At 36.7% G+C, this 27,163-nt stretch overlaps 1 protein-coding gene across 4 annotated transcripts in view; it reads left to right on the forward strand.

Annotated features, from left to right (window-relative positions):
- kiaa1549la (KIAA1549-like a) overlaps positions 1 to 23,537 on the forward strand; it is a 48,781-nt gene extending 25,244 nt beyond the window's left edge. Inside the window, exons 5-23 of one of the 4 annotated variants that reach the window (XM_056250894.1) lie at positions 2,429 to 2,651; positions 3,417 to 3,550; positions 3,667 to 3,835; positions 4,863 to 4,922; positions 5,343 to 5,494; positions 5,991 to 6,162; positions 6,632 to 6,792; positions 7,784 to 7,819; positions 10,215 to 10,402; positions 13,364 to 13,491; positions 14,389 to 14,513; positions 14,798 to 15,036; positions 16,476 to 16,605; positions 17,164 to 17,526; positions 17,649 to 17,746; positions 19,013 to 19,152; positions 20,042 to 20,199; positions 20,399 to 20,473; positions 21,678 to 23,537. In XM_056250894.1, coding sequence (XP_056106869.1) covers positions 2,429 to 2,651; positions 3,417 to 3,550; positions 3,667 to 3,835; positions 4,863 to 4,922; positions 5,343 to 5,494; positions 5,991 to 6,162; positions 6,632 to 6,792; positions 7,784 to 7,819; positions 10,215 to 10,402; positions 13,364 to 13,491; positions 14,389 to 14,513; positions 14,798 to 15,036; positions 16,476 to 16,605; positions 17,164 to 17,526; positions 17,649 to 17,746; positions 19,013 to 19,152; positions 20,042 to 20,199; positions 20,399 to 20,428 — 2,706 coding nt within the window. In that variant the 3' untranslated portion in view covers positions 20,429 to 20,473; positions 21,678 to 23,537. The remainder of the gene's footprint in view (positions 1 to 2,428; positions 2,652 to 3,416; positions 3,551 to 3,666; positions 3,836 to 4,862; positions 4,923 to 5,342; positions 5,495 to 5,990; positions 6,163 to 6,631; positions 6,793 to 7,783; positions 7,820 to 10,214; positions 10,403 to 13,363; positions 13,492 to 14,388; positions 14,514 to 14,797; positions 15,037 to 16,475; positions 16,606 to 17,163; positions 17,527 to 17,648; positions 17,747 to 19,012; positions 19,153 to 20,041; positions 20,200 to 20,398; positions 20,474 to 21,677) is intronic. The other 3 variants (XM_056250896.1, XM_056250895.1, XM_056250898.1) reach the window with 3 other exon arrangements.
- The last annotated feature ends 3,626 nt before the right edge of the window (positions 23,538 to 27,163 follow it).

The raw sequence follows: 27,163 nt of genomic DNA on the forward strand, positions 1-27,163 counted from the left end.
GACATGGTAGCATCAAACAGTTGCTGCAGATTTGTCGGCTGCACATCCATGATGCGAATCTCCTGTTCCACTTCATGCCAAAGGTGCTCTATTGGATTGAGATCTGGTGACTGTGGAGGCCATTTTAGTACAGTGAACTTATTATCATATTCAAGAAACCAGTTTGAGATGATTTGATCTTTGTGACATGGTGAGTAATCCTGCTATAAGTATGCATCAGAAGATGTGTCCACTGGTCATAAAGCGATGGTCAGCAACAATACTCAGGTAGACTGTGGGGTTTAAACGATGCTCAATTGGTACTAAGGGCCCAAAGTGAGCCAAGAAAATATCAAACACACCATTACACCACCAGCAGCCTGAAGCGTTTATACAAGGCAGGATGGATCCATGCTTTCATGTTGTCTGACCCTACCATCTGAATGTTGCAGCAGAAATCGAGACTCATCAGACCAGGCAATGTTTTTCCAGTCTTCTGTTTTCTAATTTTGTTTGAAAGATTCAGTTTCCTGTTCTTATTTGACAGGAGTGACACCGGTGTGTCTTCTGCTGCTGTAGCTCTTCTGCTTCAAGGTTCGACGTGTTGTGCGTTCAGAGATGCTCCTCTGCAGAGCTCGGTTGGAACGAGTGGATATTTGAGTTACTGTTGCCTTTCCATCAGCTCGAACCAGTCTAGCCATTCTCCTCTGACCTCTGGAATCAATAAGACATTTTCGCCCACAGAACTGCTTCTCGCTGGATATTTTCACTTTTTCAGACCATTTTCTGTAAACCCTAGTTGGTTGTGCGTGAAAAGTAGGTCAACACTTTCTGAAACACTCAGACCAGCCCGTCTGGCACCAACAACCATGCCACGTTCAAAGTCACTTAAATCAACTTTCTTCCCCATTCTGATGCTCGGTTTGAACTTCAGCAGATCATCTGACCATGTCTACATGCCTAAATGCATCGAGTTGCTGCCATGTGATTAGCTGTTTAGGAATTTACATTGAGATGTTGAACAGATGTACCTAATAAAGTGACCAGTAAGTGTATACTGCCTACAACACCGATGCATTATACATCATGTTATCACATGACCTCATCACATTTCATGTTTATTTTGTCCAGTGGCATCTTGGATATAAAAAAAAAAGAAAAAAGAAGAAAAAAAAGAAACAGTATTTCATGCGGTACCTTATCCAAGCCCTTTTATTTCTCCTTCACTGCAAGTACAACATGAAATGAGAAATGCAAAATAAATAATGAAAAGAACAAATCGGAATAGTTTGTTGCCATTGGAAACACAGTAAAATATGACTTATACAGTAGAATATTCAGCAGCAACGAGATAAGTGCTTTGACCGCAGTCATCTGGGATCTTATCACAGTTGCATCATGGGAATTGTAGTTTAGCAGAGGACAATGTGGTGGGAGGTTGTGTGGGTGGTGTTTCCTGTGTATGATCAGTGTGCAGCTCATTGAGTGAGATTGTGTAGAACATCTCCCTGTTTTCAAGCACAGAGAATGGACCGTCTTATGAAACACTTGGTTTGAAGCCTAAGGAGAATTCGCACGTCTGTCCGTCAGAACTGCACGTTCAGAAATAGCACAGCGCTGGTACCTCATATGCTGCAAAAAAAGAATCAATATCATGGTAACAGCAGAGACAATGTGCTGAAGGGAGGGCAGCCGACTAAATAAGAGTTTTTTAAAGGAACAGTTCAACCAAAAATTGACATTCTGTCATCGTTTAATCAGCCTCATGTCGTTACAAACCTGTATGACTCTATTATACTTAAGGTGCTAGTCATACAAGTCATGTGCGTTTGTAATGACATGAGGGTGAGTAAATTATACATTTTTATTTTTGGGTGTACTGTCCCTTTAATGACGATTTACCACTGAAAAGGTTGTTATTAGCATTTGAAGTGCAACCGTCTGTGTCTGTTATGCTGAGTGACTCAATCTGTTCTCTTGGAAGATCTTTCTCTATAAATGTCTGTTTTGCTCTCTGTGTGATGTTTTCCTCCTCTTTCTCCTCCTCCTCCTCCTCAACTGTCCATCAGATCAGAGGATCTGTATCATTACAGACCCTGGAGGTGATCAGCAGGAGACGACACAATCACTATCTACACACAAACACAGAGAGAGAGTGTGTGTTTATGTTGGAGTAAAAAGAGAGAGATGGTCAGTCAGCTTGGCTCAATATGATGAAATTTATTCATGTGGGATTTGTATTAGCATTTGCCTCAAGCGCTTAACAATAAACAAAGCCAGTAAGAGCATTTGTGTGAATTTAGCACTATAATATGAATTCAGAGAGGCATATGTAAACATTGTATGCACTTTTCATACACTCACTAGTTTTGAATTAATCACTATCCACCAGCATACATTCTTTATACATGCTATTCATGTCATTTTACATCACCTGTGTTCTCTCTAGTTGGAAAGAGATATCTGCACGCCTTCTAATGTGACTGTGGGCTACTACGTCTCGAGAGGGAAGACCGTGTTGGTGGCCTCTATTGTAATAGACACCTTATCTTCCTATGGCTTTGACAAGCTTTTGAATGACATCAGAGAGTATGTTCCTGTGTTGTTGGCCGTCCCAAATCCAGTGGCCCCCTGGCTGCCCAGCCTCGGCATCCACCTGCAGCTCAAAACGGGTGAGATTCTTTTCCATTGGGAGATTGTTGGGAAATCGGACTGGAAATCATCTGTCGTTTGATGAACCATGTTAAATATGCAAAATTCTTAAGAAGTTTTATACATGAGTCTCTTCGTTTAACCTTTTTCACACTACATGAATGTGTAGTGTGAAAAAGTCAACATCCATTTATTAGGTTGAAGTTATTAACCTAATTAACCTAACCTAGTAGACAAAAATTTCTGACTCTAACTCGTCCTAGAGCTTTACTAACTCTACAACCACCAAACTCGGGTCAGACCTTCAGACTGTTCTGACTTAGTGTGCTATATCTTTTCTAATCTTGCTTATCTTTTCGATCTTGCAACATGCTAAATCTTGTTAGCAATGTGCTAAATCATGCTAGCAACATGTTAAAACATGCTAATTCAAGCTAGCATTGTGCTAATTCATGTTAGCAGTGTGTTAAAATATGTTAGCAATGTGCTAATTCTTGTTAGCAATGTGCAAAAACATGCTAATTCATGCTAATAATGTGCTAATTCATGCTAGTAATGTGCAAAAACATGTTAACAATATGTTAAAACTAGTTCAAACTGAAAACCTTTGAGAACCAAAGCTTTCTAGTCAGGCTTTTTCATGCAAACTTGTAAGTTTGTCTAGACAAACTTTTGTTTTATCTAGCTGTTTGTTAAATTGTATTTTACTCAGTTAAATCTTGGTAACTAGAATGGAAATTGGTGTGTTTTTGGTTACATTTTTTTTGTTTTTATTCTGCATATAGTTCTCAGATTTGTTGGGCCGGCAGATGACATCAAGTCTTGCGTGTTCATCCAAATGATGGAGCAACGATTGGAAAATGTGTTTGCTGAGGCGCAGGAGAAAGTGGAGGACTCTTATGGGACTCTTTCTGTTGAGGTATTTTTTCAATTGAACTTGAAAACAAAGTTTGATAAATGGCTTAACTTCAGAGGCCTGATAACGCCGTCCCTCTGTTGGATTTGGATTTATAGTTTCTTTATGTTTTCGGACAGATTCTGAACTCGTATCAAACCGGGAATTCATTGGCAGTCACTCTGGTGTATGTGGTGTGGAACGGTAGCACTCCGTTGAACGGTACTGTGTCCAGCGGACTCCTTAACCAGCTCACTGCCGAGCTGGTGGGCTACTTCCTCTTCTTCCCCCCTCTGATCATCGCTGAGCGTAAGTTCCAGCTTGTGTTTACTGCTTGATGTTACATTTACTTTCGTGTTTTTCATGTCAGTGCACGAACGGTAGTTCATGTTTATTTCTGTTTGAATCCGTGAGTTTATGTTTTCCTTAATCTTCAGTTTTGATTGGTCCAGAAGACATTTTCCAAGGATGCATAGCATTCTCCTTTTTTAGATGGGTAGTTGATGTAAAACACTTTTGGGAAGTTGACATGTTCTGCTGTGCAACATGCTATACTCCATCTAAAAGTATTTTAAACAGCTATTTTGCTATGCTTTTTAACTGATATGCATGCAACTTTTGTGAACATGTTAATTAAGAGACTAGAATATTTGTACTTTTAAAATGTTATTGGTCACCACAGCACTATGGATACACCGATAATGGAAAATTTGACAGATACCAATAACTGATCATTATTATATTTTGAAGCTGATAACCAGTATATTGGAGGAGGATAATTTTGTGAGAATGATTACCATACAAATCAAGAAAGTCCATATTTGATATCTAATATCATGTAGAGTAGATTCATATTAATATGTGATTATTAATTGTTATTAATATAATAAATAATCATCTATCCATCTATCTAATCGACACACACACACACACACACAAACACAATATGTTTATGTTAGTATGTATTCAATTAAATATATATGAATTTAAAAGATTTTATATTTTTATTCAATATTTAAAAAAATCTTTCACAAATATAACAAGGAATGAAGAAACAAAATTCATGTGTGCTATGGATAAAAAATATGAATATTTTTTAAATTATATATTACTGGCTTACTGGCTCTCAGTAACATTTTATCTTAAGTAGGCTATGGGTCCCATGATCATTTGACTATAATTTATCAGCTTCTTCGACATATACGTAAGACTGATATGATAACAACATTAAATTACCAATATAGCATAAAGTTGAGTAAATGGTGACAGAATTGTCTTTTTTTTTCAGAATGGTTTTCTAGTAAACATCCATCTCTCTTTACCGCTTTTTTCACAGCTCTAGAGTACCACAACCTTAACACTTCAGTAGCAACCCGAGATTACTGGGTAATCACAGGTAATTACCTTAACATTTCAGCTGCTAACCAGCACCCAGACAGCTATTTGCCAGCATGTGTTATGTGAGAGAGCCTAGCTAATGTTTTTCCCCCTTCTTTTAAATTCAGAGAGCCTTCTTTTTTTTTTAGGATAGCTATTGATGTATTATTTAGCTTCCCCCATCAACTGATTAGGAGAGATCACATTTGATCAGAATATTGAGCATGAAAAAGCTATTTCTAGCTTTAAGTTCTTGCACTCAATGTTCTCTCTGTTGCCTTAGCTAGCTCTTCCTCCCCCTCTTTTACCCAGGAGAACAAATCCTTTTTACCAAGGTCAATTCTATAGTAATTGCAGTTTTTTAGATTCAAAGTGTAAGAAAGGTAAGTTCTCTTTTTCACCTTGCTTCATCTCTCTCTCTCTCTCTCTCTCTCTCCAGTAATTCAGGACGTTGACAGCTCTTCTCTTGAAGGGAGTTATCAGAGCTTTGCGAGTCTAATGGAGCAGCGGCTGGCCGAACTCTTTCTGGTTGCCAGTCGACACGGCCTCCGCTTCAGGAGAGCCACGACTGCAGGCGATTACACTGTCCAGGTGTGCTGTCAATTTGTTCTTTGTTTGTAATTTTACCATTTACAATTTATAGTTTTTTCTTGTCTTGAGAAAACACAAATATATTGATGACTCATCCTGCACTACACAGGTTTTTGTCCAATCAAATGCTCTAGAATGAGAAAGTTCCTCCCCAAAACAACCTGCAACCAATTAGCTAAACATATTAATGACCGCGATGAAACTAAGGCCTGTTTGTTTTTTAAAAGGTGGATGTGGATTATGTTTCTCATTTTGCATCCAAAGAGGTTAGCCAATCATAAATGAGATCATTTGCATATAGATGTCTGTTTGGTGCAATAAATGTTACTGTTTTATATGGAATTCAAGGAAAAAATGCTACAAAAGTGTATAGTATGGCAATTTAAAATCGAAATTTGGCCAATGTTCGATTCAATTTAGGTTTTAGATTAAGGCTAGTTGCTGAAGTTTGTGTTGGAAACATCAAACACCAACTCGGAGTGTTTTCCTCATACAGATGGTCAGTATCCGACGACTGACTGGTCCCAAAAACCCAGCTGAAATGACCTACTACGTACAAGTAGATGGATCTCCAATAACTGGCACTACTGCGGCCAAGACCCTCAACACAGTGGACTCTCAGACCATGGCTCTCACTCTTGGATACTTTGTCCAGATTCAAGCAGAGGGTATGTATATATTTGACTCATTTAGCCCAGTTTCTTTCCAAACCATTAATTAGTTTCTTTTTATACGCAGGAAAACCTAGGATTTTGTGAGTGTTTACTGTACATCCGATCAAGAACTATGTTTGAAGTGTCAAAAGAGACCAGTACATTATAGTTTGCATTGCATTACTTTTCCAAATGAAGTCTATAGCTATCTCACACCACGCTAAAGAAACCGCAGGGGACTTGGGTGTAGAGAGTTTACACAAGTTTACTGAGCTCTCAACTGGGGCATCAAGCCCAGTTTGTCTGCCCGAGAAGAGCAAAGCCCCAGTTTTGTATGAATAAAACACAATTTGGAGACAGAGGGGAGTTGGATTACTGTAAGAGAGTGTGCTGGAGATGCAAGTGGCGGAAATCATGTGCAAACATTGTGACTGAGTTTATTGATTTCCAATGTATGTCTGTGTTTGTGTTTGTGTGTAAACAGCGGTGGTGAAGAGTCTGCCTAGTAACCTCTGGACATTGGCAGTCCTGATACCTGTGTCAATTGTGATGGTCGTGGTGGTCATGACGGTTGCTATCTTATGCAGGAGAAACCGAACCGTCTTCAAGACCAGTGCGTTTCGCAATTTCCACAGCCGCACTAAGGTAGGCTCATCCAGACCACGACTCTTCAAATCATCACTGTCTTGTCAAAACGGGGGCCGGTTATGTCAGCATCATATTATTAAATCCATTTAATATTAAAGATGACTTTATAAGGAAGTCCAGTAACAATGGGTCTCATTCACTAATACACCACTTTTAAAATTCTGACTGACATGGAGAAGCTGACAATTGGTTACATGCGGTTTATAACTGATGAATGGTTCATATTAAAATTCTGTACTATTTTCTCTAAATAGATAAAAAAAATGATTAAATTGTTTTAATGTAATTATATATATATATGTATGTCTGTGTGTGTGTATGTATGTATTTTTTTGTAAATATAACAATCAATTTCATATATATTTACATAAACAATTTAATAGACATTTTTGTATTTTTTAAATTATTTTTAACATAAATATTTTTTATATTTTATTTTCTATATATAACAATTTATTAATTTTGTTAACTAAATTATTGATTATTATTAATCATATTGATTGCATTAATTATTTTTAATATATTTATGTATAAAATAAAATATATGATTTAACATTAATAAAGTATATTTCTATATAAAAAATCTGATAGCAACTTTGTGTACTTTATGTGCAAAAAACATTTTTCCCATAAAAAACTCTGATTCGTGTGTGGGTTTGTTTTTTTATTGTCAATATTAATGATGAATCAGGACTGTTTTAAATGAGTCAATGAGACCCGTTGTGATGTCATACCGATGATGTCATCTCATGACTACCAACAGGCTTAAAATATCCTGCTTTCCTTCATACTATTCACAAAATAACTTTGTTTTCTATCTTATTTCTGAATATGGTGCTAGACGATTTAAAATGGTGGACTGTTCCTCAAACACTTTGTGTTGTCACCACACACGAGACATGCTGTTTAAAACATTGGAATGAAAAATTTCACTTTGACTCCCACAAAATATCCCTCCAATTGTGTCTTCACTACTCTTCCTGTCTAGACCTCGTATCGAAGAGATGGGAGTTATCACCACCAGGTATTTTCTGGCTTGTTTGTGGTGCTTGGCTGCATGCTTACAGTCCAGACATTCTTCTTGTTGACTGTGCTTGTGGGAAATCGGTCCTCAGGGGGAAGGGGAAACAGAAGGTTATCTATCCTCTGCATAATCAATGAACTGTTCAGTAAGATCTAGTGCTTTGGGGATATCTTTGATCTGCACAGCACAAATATCTCCTCTCTTGTACCTCCATTTCAGATCGTAGGACAGTGACTAATAACAGAATGGGAAGGATTTAAAGTATTACCACAGTATTACTGTATTATGATTTCTTTGTTGTGGTTGGATTAGGGGGCTTTTAAATAGATACAGGCCAAATGCAGGGTAATAAATTAGGCCACCCCAAGCTGAGAGATATGCCAAGGTTACATATATGAATAATTAGGTGAAGTTTAAATAGATTACCAGGACTTTTCCATCTAAAACAGGATGCATTAAATGACCCAACAGGAATGAGCTATAGGATCTATGTGTTCATATGTATTTATAGCAAATGTGTATATTATACACTACCGTTTAAAAGTTTATGGGCATTAAAAAAAAAAATTTTTCAAAGAAATTAATACTTTGATTCAGCAAGGATGTATTAAATTGATCAAAAGTGAGAGTAAAGACATTTATAATGTTCTATTTCAAATAAATGTTGTTCTTTTGAACTTTCTATTCTTCTAAAAACTGTATCACATTGTATGCGACAACTGTTTTCAACATTGATAATAACAAGAAATGTTTTTTTGAGATTAGAATTAGAATGATTTCTGAAGGATCACTGAATGACACTGAAGACCAGAGTAATGATGCTGAAAATTCAAGAATAAATTACATTTGAAAATATATTGAAGTAGAAAACAGTTCTTTTAAATTGTAATGATATTTCACAATATTACTGTTTTAATGTATTTTTTATCAAACACATGCACCCTTGTTGAGTATAAAAAAATCTTTCGACTTTCATAGAACTCAAAAATAGAAGTTTAGCAGAATGTCTAAGCTGCTCTTTCTTTACAATGAAAGTGAATAGTGACCAAAACTTAAAGTTATAAAATGGCTTCAGAAGACTTGGAATGTAATGCACAATTCAACTTACATGATGTTTTTATGATAGCCCATGGTCACCTTTCACTTTCATTTCGAAATTTTGGCACAAAATTCTGGAAATGTCATATAGGCATAGACCATGAGTGTGAGTAAATGATGACGGTATTTTCCTTTTTGGGTGATCTATCCCTGTAGTATAACGGTATTGTTTTTAGTAATGGAATAAAACAATATGCAAATCAATTGCAATTATGATAATCGTCTCTTTGATCATAGCCGTGTTCTCTGATCTGAAAACATTCCCTGCTCCGTCCAATTAAGATGTCCTTTCAGGAACATGATTCTGCTTATGCACGGTAATTTACGGATCAGTGTATAAAGCGTTCCGGTTTCACACAAGAGTTTCCTGTGTTAGCGCAGGGGAATTAGAGGAGGTGTGTAAAGTGGCATAAGGACTCGGATACCGGCACTGATGATTGGTCAGGCTCAGACGTGATCAATTGCATGTGTGTCTGCTTGCCTGCTTTTTGCTTCTACCTGTCGTTGTGTTTGAGCAGCCCTTGCGTGTTTTCCTTGCTTGTTTGTACAACAGTGTGAGGAAGATCAATGCACATCCTGTGCAAGACTTACAATCAGGACTCGACGTCTCTATCCTTAAATCAAATTGAACTTGGATTGAAATAAGATTTATATAAGGGGTTTGTGGACTGTCGCGACCCACGTCCGGCTCCTCTTAAGTACAATCGGATGAAGCACAAGTGAATTATAGTTCAGCTGAGCATGTGAATTATATTTGAGTTGGACCTCATTCAAGGTCAATGTCCAGTACAGAACATCCAGGGTGATGATCTTAAAATTAAAATGTTGTTGGTATTGTCAACACATTTTAGATAGGCATGAAAGATAAAAATTATACACCTGACTAAAGGATCTTGTAGATGTGACAGCACCATGTGCAAAGTGCAGCGTCGCATGAATTATTAATTGAATTAATCACACATTTTCCCCATTTACATCATAACAGCAACGCCCTCTGACACCTTTTTAAGATCCAAAAGGCACCCTGCCTCCGTTCGCCCTGTTCCGCAGGAGATTGATCCATAATTCATTAAAACGAGGGGCTCCATAGCTCTTCCATATTAAATATCCCATGGCAACTTGATACATCGTATGCGGGCTCCATAAAATATAGTTTGACTCAAAGTACCTTCAGCCCATGAATAAATTAGGATGGCCGGGATTCCTTTGCTGATTGAAATGAAACGCTGGATGTGGCATTGTGTAACTCTTGCTTTCTTCTCCACCATCCAATCACGGCGCATCATTTCCTGTCCAGCCCGTGCAGGGTTTCGACTACGCCAAGAAGCACATGGGCCGGCCAGGTGAGGAGGCTCTCACAGTCACCAAGGAAACACTTGTCCTATCCCTACCGGTACGGGACGCCCCTCTCACACAAGACAGGGTGGCGGTGTTACAAGATGGCACAGCTTCAAAAAGACCCCAGTCGACCGAGATGCATCTCAGGTGAGTGCTTTAATTATAGAACAAAGAAGCAATGTGGAAGTATGTGCACATTTTTAGGCTTACCAAATGGAATAAGCTAGTATGATAGTATATCGCTCAACTCTCTATAGAACACTGGAGGCTTTAAAGCCTGAACGTCATAAATGTTTTAAAAGCCATCCCAGCCGATATGACCACAATGTTCTATTTAAGTTGCATTTCTTATCTCCTTCTGCTGAAAAATCAAGTACACCTCAAGCATGACGTATAATTACTAGTGAGCGGATTGAGCTCTTGACTTTAAGACGCAGCAGAGACATTGAGACATTGTGGAGGGAAGAACAAAGTACACCGTGTGCTTAGGAACAAAGACATGGTTCTTTTGACGTATATTTATAGAAAGTAAATCAAGAAAGACAGACGTGCCACAAAAATATCCCCAATGCCAACATCTGCCTGGTGCACACTGTATGATTTTGGTCATGATTTTGTCCAAAAAGTAGAAATTATATATATATACTTCTTTTTTTGGACAAAATCATGACCAAAGTGTGCAAGACAATGTCAGTGCCATTATTTTGTCTCAAGATGCACACCAGTAATGTTTTGTTTTTTTAAGGCACGTTTATAAAAGCTACTTAAATGCCCTAATTGAACTAAGGCCTAATCCTGGCTTAATCTAAGCCCTGTCTGTGAAACCGGGCCCTTAAGTTTATTCTGAAAAATGAGCAATCCACAAACTTTTCTTTGAAAATACAGACAAAATATTACTGAAATTGCCAAAATGGCTTGTTTAGGTTTACATTATGTAACACAAATGGCCCAGTCAGTGCTGTTTATTTGAGGCTAAAGTCCTAACTAATATGTATATGTTGTATATGCAGACACAAGACCATCACTCAAGATAACTCAAGTCATACCGTACAAGCAAAAAATGTTAAGGACAGATCAAATTGTGCAGTGTGCACCGGGTTTCAATTTTGTGTTTTTCTTTGTCCTCGATGCTTCAAAGAAATGTCTTTCTTCACAAAGAGCAAAACCTCCCAAGGTTCTTTTCGCATCCTGCTAAAAATGCAAATGAAAGACGGTAGGAAATGTATCAGCGTTCAGTTCGCACGACGGTCTCGTCGCAAAACAACTCTTCAAGGTCATTAAAACCCACCACCACACATCTCCCACATCTCCAGGCTTACTTAACCACTCTCTGCGGGCCGTGGGATCGTAAATATGCCTTTATGTCGTACGCGGGACAATGCGACAGAGCAAAGAGCACCGATCCTTGAAATCGTTGCAGTGTGGCTTAGCGTTTCACCTCTATTTCCTCTCCCTCTTTTTCCTTCTCCTTCTCTTGCTCTTTTTCTATTAGACTCCGTGCTTATTAAGCGGAATACAAATGTATTCTGCCGTTTGTTATCTCTCCTGAGTGGCATGATTAAAGGGAAATGAGCCTGCAGAGAGCAGAGCTGGGGAAATAATTATTTGGAAAGTAAATGTGGTGAATACACGAGCATTTAAACCTGGCAGAGAGACAGAGATGCATGCAGGGAAGATAAGTGCGCTCACAGCTCCAGAATCATGTATGATTCAGTGTGCCCATAGGCAGCTTGGCCGACTGTGTCAGACCCAGAAGACGTGCGTGTGTTCGTGCGGCAGCGAGTCCAGCGGGGCTGGGCGTTATGTGCATGGCAGATTGTTGGCACGCATGCCTGAGAGATTAGCTGATTTAATGTAATATTCATATTTTGTTGACTGTGCTTTATTATCTCCTTCTTAGAGAGAGATGGGTTTTCGGTGTAAGCATTTTATTTTGTGATGTGAAAATACAATTTTTCTTGTTTATAGTTAATTGCTTTTAAGGTTCCTTGAACTTTATGGATCGTATAAAATACAGTTGAATTATAAAATCAATGTGGACCCCATTTTCAACTTTATTTCTGAGTAAAATGAGATATTCATTGAGAATTGATTATTTATATAAATTATATATGTAAGTCTGTACATATATAGTATAAATGTATAATTAAAACTTTAATATATATAAATCTATAATTGTTTAAAATAATGTGTACAAAATTTATACATAGATTAGTGCTGTCAAATCGATAAATCGTGATTAGTCGCAATTAATCGGATCTAATATAAAAGTTATATTATAAAAGTTAAAATTATATATGTATACACACACACATATATTTACAGACTTTTATGTTAGATGCGATTAGTAGCGATTAATCGATTTGACATCACTAATATTAGTTAGTGACATCACTAATGGTAGTATATAGTATATGTGACTAAGCATGTATGTATACATATATAGTACAATACATATCAATATATAGGCTATATAAGTATGTTTAAAAGTAAGTATTCAAATTTTAACATAAATATATAAATGTTTTAAATAATGCGTGTGTGTCTATATAATGTTATATATACATATATCAAATTCATTTAGACCGTGACTCGTTCACACTAATAAAAGAAACAAAGTAAATTTGGTCAGTTTTGATTTCAAATTCATTTCACAATCTGTTTAAATTAGATTGCATTTCACCCGATATAGATCTTTTGGGACCAGTTCAGTTTCTTCATCATTTTTATTCTATACCATAAAAAAGTCAGATTCAAATTTTCTTCATTCTTGCAAGTCAATGTTGAGGTGAAATGCGTACCAGTGCTTATCCAGTTGTGATGCCTTACAACTCTCGCCGGCACATGATGTGCATTCTGATATGTTGTCCGTGGCCCATTGTGGTTGTTGTTACAGAGCAGGATGTCCTCCTGTTGTTGAACATTTGTTTGAATGACACAAACCATGATGAGTGGATGCTCACCCTACGGTGATGTCTGCTAAATGACACCACTGCAATTCAACGCAGGTTAACAGAGGCCAGAGGGTCCTGCAAGGCAACAGTTAACCCTGCATCACACTGCATGCAACAAACTAACCATTGCCTCTGTTGCCATGGCTACCCGCAGCAGGTTGCCAAGCGAGGACGGCTCTGTTTCCAGCAATGAATCCGGGAAGCTGAACACGGGCAGAAGCTCCACAGCTCGGAGATCGACGGCACAGAAAGCGCCCAAAGAAGAGCAACACGCGAGAAATGGTGAGAAAGGCAGAAGTAAAAGGAGCAACAAAATTCTCATTCCTTTATTAGGTTCATAACCATAATGGTCTTATAAGAATGTTGGTTTTAATTCATAAAAAAAAAAAAAAAATACATTTGTTTTTTTGTCTTGTTTTCCAGTATAATGTAATGTAATAATAAAATGTAAGCATCATTAAAAAAGATAAATTATTGTAGAAGCAAAAGATACTTGGATATTTAACGAGGGGAAAAAGATCCTAAAGAAGAAATATATCCTATATGAGAACTTATTATTGAAGTCCTTTCATGAGAACTTTGTAAAAAATTACAAACATTTATAAGTAATGCTAAAATATTATTATTACATTATATTATTACACTAAATTGTGTCAAAGTTTTGCCAGTGGTGTAAAAAATAAATAAACCAATTTTTAAATATTAGTTTGGTTTATAATAAATATTACAATAGATATTTTTGCTGAACAAAAATAATGGTTTTTTTTCACTTTGCTTTGTTTTGCTTTACTTTCCATTGCATTGCATTGATTTACTTTGTTTTGCTTTGCTTTGTTTTGTTTTGAAAAACTAGCGTTGAAACTATTAATATGTATTTCTTTCTCATAAATAGTTTATTAAAGGTTTTATAAGTGTATAAGGTCTTAAAATAGCAATACAGTAACATTATTTTTTATAACATTTTTATATACAGTATGCTGTCCAACAAGGAGCTTTGCCAGCCAAGATATCTCCCACTAAATCCCCAAACCCATATAAAATTGATTGTTCAATATATTCCGCACCAGTGACTAGTATCACGCTCTTTTTGAGTATTTACAGCTGGACTCTTTACTGATCCCCTTTTTACCCCCCTACTGTAATTTTTTGATTGCATTGGTCTCCTGTGACTTTTTGCAGACCATTATGATTCTCTAACTGGCTCTCTACGCCTCATCACCATCAAGCCTATGGCTGCCCCACTCAACTATTCTTATCCCGACTCCTCCAATCACAGCCAAGACTCTGTCATCCTGAACGGAGAGGTGAGTTTGCTGTCACCATGGAGATGGGGCCGCCTCATTAGGAGGCTTTTATTGTTGATTTATTTTTACATGTGCTGAGTGCTTGTCAACAGAAACTTACTGTTTCCCCACACAGAAGCTGTTCCATAATGAACAGTTATGCTGGACTTGAACATAATGAACAGTTATAACGGACTTGCATGTCCCTGCAAGATCAGCAAAAAAAAAAAAAAAAGAACTGATTTATGAGCTGCTGAGTTGCACAAAATGGGAGCAAATAAATATCATCAGCTTTTCACCTGCAGGTCAACATGGGGCTGAAGCAGAAGTCGGACATTGAGCATTACCGTAATAAGCTGAGGTTAAAAGCTAAAAGGAAAGGTTACAGTGACGGGCCGGTCACCAGCAGCAGCGGGAGCGGCAGCGGTCACATGTACAGTCATCGAGACAGGCTGAGACGCGAGAACGCTTCCTTGGACTTGGAAGATCTGAGGGGGCCGAAGGAGGACAGGAAACCCTCCACTTACGTAAAGTACCGCAGGAGGTAGGCGGAGATTAAATCCCTGCTATTACTCATCCCAAAATATTTAGAGAAAATGAAGCCAGTTGCGTGTTACTAGATATAGAATATGCACTAAAATCATGGGGGTGAATTTACCAAACAGTTAAGGAACTTTTACACTTATTCGATCAATTCTAAAATAAAAGTTTGTGTTGATATAATATATTATTATATATATATATATATATATATATATATATATTATACATTTGTGCATGTGTGTGTGTATATATATATATATATATATATATATATATATATATTAGGGCTGTCAAATGATTAATCGTGATTAATCACATCCAAAATAAAAGTTTTTTTTACATAATATATGTGGGTGCATTGTGTATAATTATTTTATATATATAAATACACACACATGCTTGTATATATTTAAGAAATATTTTCATGTATATACTGTATATAGATTTATATATAATTTATATTATATATAAATATAAATATTTTACAGTATATATAAATTATATTTTTTTCTTAAATATACATGCATGTGTGTGTATTTATATATATACAAAATAATTATACACAGTGCACCCACATATATTATGTAAAAAAAACTTTTTTGGATGTGATTAATCATTTGACAGCCCTAATATATATACATATACAATATATATATAGTATGTAAGTACATATATAATAAAATATTTGACAATCGTTTATTAATTCATATATGCAACACAATACCATTTAAAAGTTTGTGGTTTGTAAGATTTTTTGTCAAAATGTACTATGCGCACCAAGGCTGCATGCATTTGATCAAAAATACAGTCAAAACTGTAATAATGCGAAATATTACAATTTGAAATAACCGCTTTCTATTTTAATGTTTTAAAATATAATTTATTTCTGTGATGCAAAGCTGAATTTCCAGCATCATTACTCCACTCTCTAATGTCACATGATCCTTCAGAAATGTGCTGATTTGATGCTCAAGAAACATTTATTATTATATTCAATATTGAAAAGCTACATTTGACCGTGATTTAATTATTTGATGAATAGAAAGTCTAAAAGAACAGCATTACGTTGAAACATTTCTTATCAAAAAACAAACTATAATGTAAACTATAATGTAGTATACTGTATATAGAGCATATGTTTTTATGTTTGTGCCATTGCATAATTGTTGCATACTTCCTTTTATCGAATTGCGTACTAAAACAACACAGATGATCCAAATAAACAACACTATTAATTCTTAGTAAATTCCCCCTGTGGCATGAAAGAAGATCCCTTTAAAGCTCTTCTCCGAAAACAGGGAGCACGTAATGTTTGGACATTAATATTTCAGTGTGTATACAGCTAAAAATAAAGCATTATGTAAAATGAACCATGACTTCCATAACCATATGTCGGTTCGTAAGATCACGATACTGAATTTTTTAACATTCTCTCCCCAGTGACTCCCACAGGGAACCTGCATATTGGAGCAGGCAGTCTCTGAACACCCCGAGCCCTGTAGAGACAGAGATGGACATGCTGGTCATGAGGGAGCGATCCAGGAGGGGCATCCGCAACAGCGGCTACGATGTAAGCTCTCCAGCCTGTTGCATCATGGGACCCCAAATCCCCCATATAAAGTCTTCTGCTGTAGTCTTTCCGCACGGCGCGTGTCATTCACAGTTCAGGGAGCCGGCAGAGATTACTTTTACTTTAGTAATGGCTATCAGCTCAAGTTTCCTTCGAGGCTTAAATGAAGGCGATTACCTTTAGGTTTAACTTTAAACCCGGATGTGACGGAAGGGAGCTTGAGATGATGGTAGCCTAGCCGATGCACTAACCCTGTATTTTTAATAACCCACGTCATCATGAAACAACAGAACGTCATTGAGCTTAATTATAATTATGGTGTTTTCTGTGTTTTAGATTGGAAATTCGATATCGGATAATAACCGTGAATGTGCTGGGCTTTTAAAAGTTCTGAGTTTTCAGATAATATTTGCAACACAAGTGAGATCAGATCAGGGCTTTTTACACTGCGTTTAACCCTGTGTTATCATTGTTCTAGTTATGGGACTTTGAAACATGTAAACCAGAGAGGAAATATTTATGTCATTTAATTATGTCTATTTATTGAATCCACCTCAGGGTGAGCCTGAACCATTTGAAGAGACAGATGTGGACCGCCTTCTGAGTTCCCTGGGTTTTGGCGGTGGCCACCAGGTCAAAGGTCACTCCGACTCGTCCACCCTGAGCTCGCAGCCTTCCATCGATGAAGTGAGGCAGCAGATGCACCTCCTGTTGGACAACGCCTTTGGTTTGGCCTCTGCCGAGCCAACTCCGGCAAACCACCACCACCACCACCCTCACGGTCCGTACAACCCCAGCCACGGTAGCCCTTACCTGGACGGGGTTACCAGCGCACCTGGGACTATGAACCACCCCAATGGAGCTCTACAGCGCGGATCCTCCTTTGGGCCGGAAATGCACCAGTGTAGCCTCCCCAAACCAGTGAGTGCCGCGCATTTGTACTTTGAGTTGAGTTTGGGAAGAAACTAGAGGATTTACGGTCATATGTTGATATAAGTCATCGTATAAGTATTCATAAAGTTACTTTGTGCTTGGCTCTGCAGGGATTCAGGTTTACCCAGCTGCCTGATATGGGTTTGGGTTCCCCACCACCCCTCATCCCTCCACGAGGCGGAGCCCCACCTGGAACATCATTGAGGCGGTGAGAGAAACCTTAAAATACTCATATTTGGTTCATGCATTATATTATATTATATTATATTATAGGTTATATAGATTATATATACTGTATATGCTTATTTGCATGCTAAATGAAATAAATGAACGCAAAATTATTTTCCATCTTTTAATTACATAATTTGTATTAATGTTTTTGAAAAAAGGTCTCTTTGTAGTTTGTCAAAAAATATATAACTATATAAGTGTAATTTAAGAAATATAACTTTAATAAAATATATATTTAAAAATATATATATTTTATATATTCACGCATACATTCATACTCATATTCAGATCATGCATTGGGTTATAGGATTATATTATATTATATTTGCTGTGTTTGCATGCTAAATAAAATAAATTATTTTTCATACTTTATTTAAGGTCATATTTAAGTCATGCTTTTTAAGTCATTTTATTTTTAAATGTCAAAATGGTAATATTGTGACATATGTTTACAATTTAAAATAACTATTTCAATATATTTTAAAATGTAATTTATTCCTGTGATGGCAAAGCTGAATTTTGTAGCAGCCATAACTCCAGCTGCTTAATATTATATATAAAACATATTCATACTCATATTTGGATCATGCCTTTTGTTTTGTTGTAGTTTTCCTGTGGTTTAGTATTATATCTACACCTAAAAGGTACATTTCTATGCATCCTTTTATGTAAGACCAAATGTGACAGTCAATAATCATTTGAAAAATGAGATGAATTCATTTAGATTAATTAAATAAAAATAGTTTCAATTGGCTTATTTATCTACGTTTTTATTAATAAATTATAAAAAAAAATTTAATGTATTAAAAAAAGATTTTTTTATCAAAATCAAATACTTTATTTGATATCCACATGTTAATAATTATTAGCTACAAAGATTTGGCTAATTTTTGAATTGATTGACCTATTAACTGTCATATTGCCCTTTAGGGGAAGACAAGGTTTAACTGATAATAAAGGGTACAGCGGGGCTACAATTGAGCGTACTGCCTTACACGAAAAGCTTTTTTGCACATTTCTTTTTCTGAGAGAAAGCACATAGCATTACAGCATCACATTGAAAAAGAGAAGCTTTTTTCCCTCTGAGATTCTGTGGCTGGCATGCATTAAAGGTGCTTTGCATGGTTGTCAGTCCTGCTGACTGCATTGAGGTTTGTCATGCGGCTCTGAGGCGATGCTGGCCAGCGTTGCCCCCTGGTGGTTTGAGAACAGTATAACAAGACTTCTTCATCTCTTATTGCAGCTCCACACCAGACATGAGTTTGAAGCCTCAAGTGTCTGAGGCCTCTGAGATGAGTCAGCACAATGGCACCCCCTATCTGCCAATCAACCGAGCTCCTTTCCCTGCGGTTACTGTCGACGAGTCTATGACAAGCTACTCAGGTCAGTGTGTTCGGGAAACGCTGGTTAAAGGGGTCATATGATGGTTCCAAAAAGAACATTATTTTGTGTATTTGGTTTAATGCAATGTGTTTACGCGGTTTTAGGTTCAAAAAAGTCATTATTTTATACATACTGTACATTATTGTTGCTCCTCTATGCCCCGCCTTTCTGTTGCTCCACTATGCCCCGCCTTTCTGAAACACACCGATTTTTACAAAGTTCGTCGTTCTGAAAAGCGCGGTGTGTTCTGATTGGCCAGCGATCCAGTGCATTATGATTGGCCCAAAAACCTTAAGCGTGTGACAGAAAATGTCACGCCCCTTACCATATTTGAAACATCAGCTCCCAAAGCATTAATGACAGGTGATAATGTCGTACTACCTTATCAATTCGAGCCTGAATCTGAACCAGAAAATGTTGGAAGAATGTCCAGGTTCTGGAAACAGTCCTCTGAAAAATGCGCAGCACGCAGTCAAGTATTTTGGTTGTACTGTTCTGGAACAGTGTTGTAAATAAAGCTTAAGCACTGTTTTTTAATTGTGTCCTCTTTTGGAAGGCCAAACAAAGTAGTTTGGCTTTCACAATGAAAAATACAGCGTCTCCACAACATGGCGGCAACAATAATACAGAGAGAATAAAAGTCACGCCTTCTTTCTTTGGGTGTACAGTTGTGCGGTGTTCTGAAACTCTGGCCACACACACTGACGTAGATTTTTGGGGGCGTTTGAATGAAGCGTTTTAGGAAGGCGTGGCTGAGCCTTAACTTTTACAAATAATATCTCTGACACTTTGAGCTTTGTAACTCTGCAAATCTTATACTCGCACTAACAGCTACATAACACACTAAAGAAAAAGGAAAACAAAAAATCTGCCTTCCAATGTTTTGCAGGAAACCCAATGACAGCAGTATATGCCATATCTGCCAACCGTCCCGGCTACTCTGACTATTTCGTCCTGTCTCCACCGTCCTCCTACCGGAGCCCGTCTTGGATGTCCTACCCTCCAGAGCCAGAGGACCTTCCACATCAGTGGAATGACACGGTAAAGGCAAGCTCTGTTTCTATATAAAGTACCGCCAGCGTGACTAACCCTACCCGATGACTCCTAACACATCTGGTATTGTGACCCAATTACATTCACATTTTGTTATTATCCACAAAGAACCTTTATTCATCTGAAATGCCTCTGTTGTGTCATCTTAAATGTAAATGTCTTTTTTTCTTTTCTTTTTTAAAATTTCTTACAGAACCAGTGTCACCTGGAGACCATCTGCTGAATTGGAGTCATTTCTGATGTTGAGCAGACACAGAAATTTAAAGGGGTATATTGGAGTTTTAAATTACTATCCATTTACATTATTATTACACTGATTATAAATTTAAAAAAAAATTAAGGTAACACTTTACAATTAGGTCTCATTTTTTTAAATTGATGTATTAACTTATAGGAACTAACAGGGAGCAGTAGATTTGTTACAACATTTATTAATCTTTGTGAATTTTAGTTAATAAAATAAACCGTTACAGTTGTCTGTTCATGTTCACAGTGCATTAACTAATGTTAACAAGTACAACTTTTAATTTTAGAAATTAGTAAATGTTGAAATGAACATTAACTAAGGGTATGTTTACACAACAGCGATGTACTAAAAACGGACGACGACAATGTCAAAACGATTCCCGTTTACACAGATCTGTGAAAACGACTAAAAACGCTGTATTATGATGCCAGGCCAGTAGTTGGTTATGTCACTTTGTAAAGAAACACTATGTGCCTATAGACTGAACACATAATACGCATGATGCGCATGATGTCACCGTTTTCACAAATTCACGTTTTTGTAGTTTACACGGAGACAATAACGGTATCGGTTTCAAAAACGTGCACTTTGAAACCCGTTTTAAAAGGTTTGCATTTGCAGGCCCCCAGAACACAGTTGACGTGTGAATGAACGGCCAAAACGCATAACAAGTTTTCCTTTTTTAGTTGAAAACAGTGTCGTTTAAACACCCTAAGACTATAGAATTACTGTTCATTGATAGTTCATGTTAACTAATGTAGTTACTAATGAAACCTTATTTTAAAGTGTTACCAAAATTATTTTTAAATGATCTCTGATATATGTGTGTGTGTATATATATATATATAATACAATAAATAATTTAATTATAACTGTATATTAATATTAATTAAATTATTTCTTAAAGGGACAGTTCACCCAAAAATGAACATTCTGTCATCAGTTATTCACCCTCAAGTTGTTCCAAACCTGTATAAATTTCGTTCTGCTGAACTCAAAAGAAGATATTTAGATATTTTGGTTTGAAACAACTTGAGGGTGAGTAAATGATGACAGAATTTTCATTATTGGGTGAACTATGCTTTTAAATATAAGAGAAAATATTAAAGATTATGTGGTGTTATTTAAATTTTTTCCTTTTTAAACTATTTGTCCATACAAGGTAATATCAGAAAACAAATTTTTAACAACATTTTTTAAGAAGCCATGTGATTGTATCTTTCAGGTTGCGTACCACCAAAAAGAATCGTCGTCTACTCTGAAATTTTGGATTCAGCAGCCCCAACCAACCACGACGCCACCCAGACCCATAAGCCACAAACTCACCTGCCAGCCTAAGTGAGATGCAGCACCCATTATTAATCAACGTCTGCAGTGAGGGTAAATAACCACAACAACCACGCTGAACAAGCAACAGGTTTCCTCACTGGCCAAAACTGTGTTTTTCTTAAAGCTTTTTCAAATTAAGAAGTGTTGTATCTTATGCAGGTGGTTTTAAGTGTATTTTAAACACCCAAGTTACTAATAACGAAAAACTAAAACTTTTTTTTTTTTCCGTCTTGGGCTTTCCTTGCTTCATCGATGCCTATCTGTGTCTTTTGCTCTCATTCATGCATTTTTTAAAGAAACGGTTCTTGCGGGCGATTCTTTTTGAGCACTCCGTATGGCTTGTGTAAAAAAACGATGATGACGATGAATGATATAAAAGAAATCAAACATTTGGAGGGATGTTACATCCTGTACTGTATCTACTGTAGTCACAATGCAAAAAAAATAGTATATGCTTTTTCTTTCTCTCAAAAATCCATAGCTTATGCTGTATTAAAGTGTTTCACGATGCAAAAGCTTTCATGAAAGACATGAATCATGTTTTGAGAGTTTACATGTGACTTGGGAAGATAGCCATAAAGGTTTAGTGGATAAAGAGATTGATAAATGATGAATGGATGGAGGGATTCTTATTTTTAGTAGCCTTTTTGTAAGTACTGGAAGAGTAACAAAAACTACATATTTTATTGCCTTATAAAAGGTACCAAAACATAGAGATATTTATGAGATAAAATATGCAGCATTCACCAAAATTGACTTTAAATCTGATTTAGAATATATTGATCCCATGAAATCAAATGAAAACTCTAGCATAATATCCTAATATGATATAAAATTGCTATAATTAAGCAAGTACGGTGTTGCAGAAGTAACATTGGGCATGTGTTCTTAAGAGAATGAGTCTAATGCATGTAGTCTGGACATATGAATCATAAGGGCTTTGTATGTCAAGCAAGTCCCATATTTTATTTGGGCAGTTATATGACGGAAATCTATTGTAAAAAGAATCATACACAACAGAAGTATCCCATTAAATACATGCTACCTGTCAATGTACTTTACAAACTTTTTTCTTTTTTTTTGCCATTTGCAGAATGAATCAAGATACATTAACATAATCGGATTATGAAAATTACATAATGTGTCGTGTAAATTATTACATTATTACAAATGCCACTACTGTATGATTTGTGTTGAAATGAACGTTGTCCTTTCTGTTTAACTTCGGTGGTGCAGGGGATGTGCAAATATCTATCATGTAATTGTTCCTTTTTAAAGTTTTTTTCTTTTAATATTTTTATATCAATTGAATCACCTTTTTTTGGCCAACAACAGAGGACATTCGGCTAAAAATTGTTACCAATGTACAATATTGTGCTTCAAATGTAAAAAAAAAAAAAAAAAAAACTACAAAAAAATGCCTTCTTGTGAACCTATGTGGGAAAATTGTGTAATATTCATAATGTGTACATCATCATAACAAATAAGATGTTGACTTCTTTTCCTACTTATATGACACTAAATAACTCCATATTTGACAGTACTGTATATTTTCCTTCGTTTCTGTAAAAAATAATTCGGTTTAAACGTTCTACTTGTTATTTTCTTTTCTTCTTGATTATTTTATTTAGCATAGTGTAAAATAACCATCATTATATAATGGTTTAACACTTTGAAGGACTCATTTTTGTGGGTTACACACTGAATCAAATCTAATAAAAACGACATTTGATCATTTAAAAATGATTTTAAAAGACTTCATATTGTGTTTCATGTTTTACTAACAGTTAACTGCTTTATTGTCCATTGTAGCATTTTTAAAGTTCGTAAACAATGGTGTCCATGCTAGCCTAGCTTTGCTTAGCTTTTCATTTCCTGTCCAGTAGAGGGCAGCACTACCCCTCTATTTCAGTTCAACCAAAACCTCCTCCGCTGCAAAATTATTCCTGGCATTGATGGAGCGGCTTTTATTCACTTTGTAAAATCCATTATGTCCCCTAACTCTAGTTTAAGCACATTTCGAGACGTATTTTCTATCTGGCCCTGCTTTGGATGTTTATGTGCGGTCCCTGTTTCTCTCCCCGTCCCTCAAGGGGATCCATCTACCTTGCCAAGGTGTCTTTCATCGGCTAACTTGTGGACTGGCCGGGCGGGGTGGGGTGGCTGTCAGCCCGGCTGAGGTGAGTTTCTCTAACGACGCAAGAGGCTGCCGGAGGGTAAAAGCGGCCTGTCCACTTCGATCTCGTCTCTGGCCCTTTATCTGTGACAGCAAAGCCATTCAAAGCCACATGAGTCACATCAATCACTGCAGGGACGGAGCTTCTGTCTCTCCCAAATGTCTGGTTGCATTTAAAGCGCTAATTACTGTTCACCTTTTAGACTACTGCAGGTGAAGCTACATAGAGTAAATGGATTTTTGGTCATAATTCACGCGGAATGACTTCCATTATGACTAGCTAAGCTACGAAGAGTGGTAATCATTTAGTTGAATGGTAACCAAAGAACACTCGTATTCGGCTAGCAAAAAAGACTAATTATCGACTATTGCACACTTTTGCACTTTCGAACGGCAATATATTGTCAAAAAACACTTCAGACCAGCAAACGATTTTTCCCCTATTAATTTATTCAAGAATACATTAAAAGTGCAGTTTATATGGGATGGGCGAAATGGAAAAAATATTTCACGATTAATTTTAAAAAGCTGCCGCTTGTCCTTAAAGGGATAGTTCACCCAAATACAAATTATGTAATTATTTACTCACTCTAATGTGAGTTCGCCGCGCGACCCCACAATGCATTGCAGTTAACAGCAATATGCTGTATTATTACAAAACAGCCAGCTGCTGTAAAATAATGCTGTAATTTTTACACCGTGTAATGTAATTGTAATTTTTACAGCAATTCATTACAGTGTGTAGGAAAAAATATACTTTTTGAAAAATTAAGTGCCTGTTCACACAGAACTCGTTTTTCTATTCTTCTACGCTACTTTTCCATTGTTTTTCTGCATTCCCCCCCCCCCCCCCCCCCCCCCCATTACACTGACCTGTAACGCAAGGTCTACGTTTTAGAAGTTTAGCTTTCTCAACTCGAGAAAGCAGTGTCATAATTCATACGACTCCAGTGGGCTAGTAAATGCTTTGTGAGGCGAAGCGATGTGTTTTTGTAAGAAAAATATCCATATTTAAAACTTTATAAACAATAATCACTAGATTCTGGCAACGGACGTTCGCGAGAGAGTCGAGTTCCGGCGGAAGGATGACCTCTAAACTGTTATACACCTAGGATGGCTTGAGGGTGAGTTAATTATGGAATAATTTTCATTTTTGGGTGAACTGTTCCTTTTAATAGTTTATGAAAATGGTATACATGTTTTTCAAAACCATATTAAACCAACATCAATACAAAGAGTAGATTTTTATGAACTAAATCTTTGAAAATATTAGTCATTATTGTGGACTGTCTATATGTCATTGACCCTAATGCAATTTACAGTGATTGTCGCATCATCTCTCTCGTCCTTACTGATCCTTTGGCTAGTCAATTCCCATTTGTTCCCACATCATGTGTTTGGCCTTAGAGCCAGAGCAGCAACTTTACTCGAGGCTTGGGCTACTTTCACTGCTGTCAAGGATGTAAATATGCGTTTGGAGCCCTTTGAGCTCTGCTGGCTCAGCTCGTGTGGACTGCCTGGGAGGCCTGGTGTAATAAGAGATGTTTAATCGCCTCTTTCAGTAATTAATGTGCAATCACTGAAAGGCAAACAAATGGGAATTGCACAGCACTCAGCAAATGATCAGAGTGGAGGGTATCAGCCACTCGGAGGATTTACATTTCCAGTGAGGGAGAGAGAGAAAGCGAGAAAATGCAGCTTAAGTGAACTAAATATGGTTAAAGCTAAAGTGATTCTCATTTAAGAAAGCCATAAAGTGACATAATGCAAATGCAAGCATGCATTTTTAACAAGTTTGGCAAAGTAGAAAATGATTAAAAAAATGTGGGTCCCTGAGGCGTCATGTGGCTCTTGGATAACAGAGGGAATGTAGGTAGGCGAAGCTGTGGTATTATCTGAAGATGTTTACATTTTAAATATGCCAGGAGGATATTTGCATATTTATCTCAAGCGGCTTAATTTTGCACAGTCCTTGTATTTCCTGCATCGCAGAAACTCTTTACACTGGTTAAACCACAACAGCAAATGCTCATTCTGTGTTGTGGTCCCTGTGGTTTATAACAGCTCTTTTGAATATTTAATAATCATTGAGCTATTTTAGACGCCTATAATCCATTCACTTCAGAATCTACTTCCTCTAGAATTTGCTTCTTTTTTTTTTATAAAGCCAGACTTATTTTTCTAAAAAATGTATCTCCCCTGAGCTGCGGGATATGCAAAAATCAATTCTAGATTTTGCACTTAGAGCACATGACTTGTGTTAAGTAACCTTAAAAATAACCTGTAAGGAAGGGTTTCATTTCATCGCCACATCTAGAAACCATCCTGGGATATTTGGAAAATGAAGAGTTATAATAAAGCAGCTATAAATGTGTCTGTGTCATTAGCAACACCAAATACACTAAAAGTTTGTGGTTGGTAAGATTTTGTAATAATTTTTATAATATTTCCTCTTATATTAGCCTCTTATGCTCACAAAGGCTGCATTTATTTGATAAAAAAAACAGAAAAAAGCTGCATATTGCGAAATATTATTACAATTTAAAATACGTTTTCCATGAGAATGTATTTTAAAATGTAATTTATTCTTGTGATGCAAAGCTGTATTTTCAGCATCATTACTCCAGTCTTCAGTGTCACATGATCCTTCAGAAATCATTCTAATAGGCAGATTTGCTGCTCAAGAAACATTTCTTATTATTATCGATGTTAAAAACAGTTGTACTGCTTAATATTAATAGTATTTTTATAGAAACCTCTATCAATTTTTTTAAGGATTCTTTGAATTAGAAAGTTTCAAAGAATTCATTGAGCATTAATTTGAAATAGATTAATGTTATAGGCCTACCGTTCCTGGATTGCTCAACAGCAAGCATAAACTATCTCGCGAGCACTAATATGACAAACTCAAGGACTCACCAGTCACAATCCAGCAGTGAGGCTAATGCCACCCCAGGCAGGCTCTGATGCACAGCCCTGGTGGCAACTGTGTGAGATAAGGAGCTTACTGGATGAATGCCTGAGTAATTAATAGATGGAGAGGGTGAATCTACTGTATGTTTCAGCTGCCCCACGCCGGCTCTTTGTAGACTAAGAACAATGACCCTCACCACCCGAACGCCTTCTCAGTAAGACAGAAGGCTACTGCAACTCCCTCTAAGTTCTTTGTGTTCTTTGCAATATTGAACTGTGTGCTTGACAACCAT

The sequence above is a fragment of the Rhinichthys klamathensis genome, unplaced genomic scaffold (genome assembly GCF_029890125.1).
Source record: "Rhinichthys klamathensis goyatoka isolate OS25496 unplaced genomic scaffold, OSU_Roscu_1.1 h1tg000076l_1, whole genome shotgun sequence".
Taxonomy (NCBI): Eukaryota; Metazoa; Chordata; class Actinopteri; order Cypriniformes; family Leuciscidae; genus Rhinichthys; species Rhinichthys klamathensis.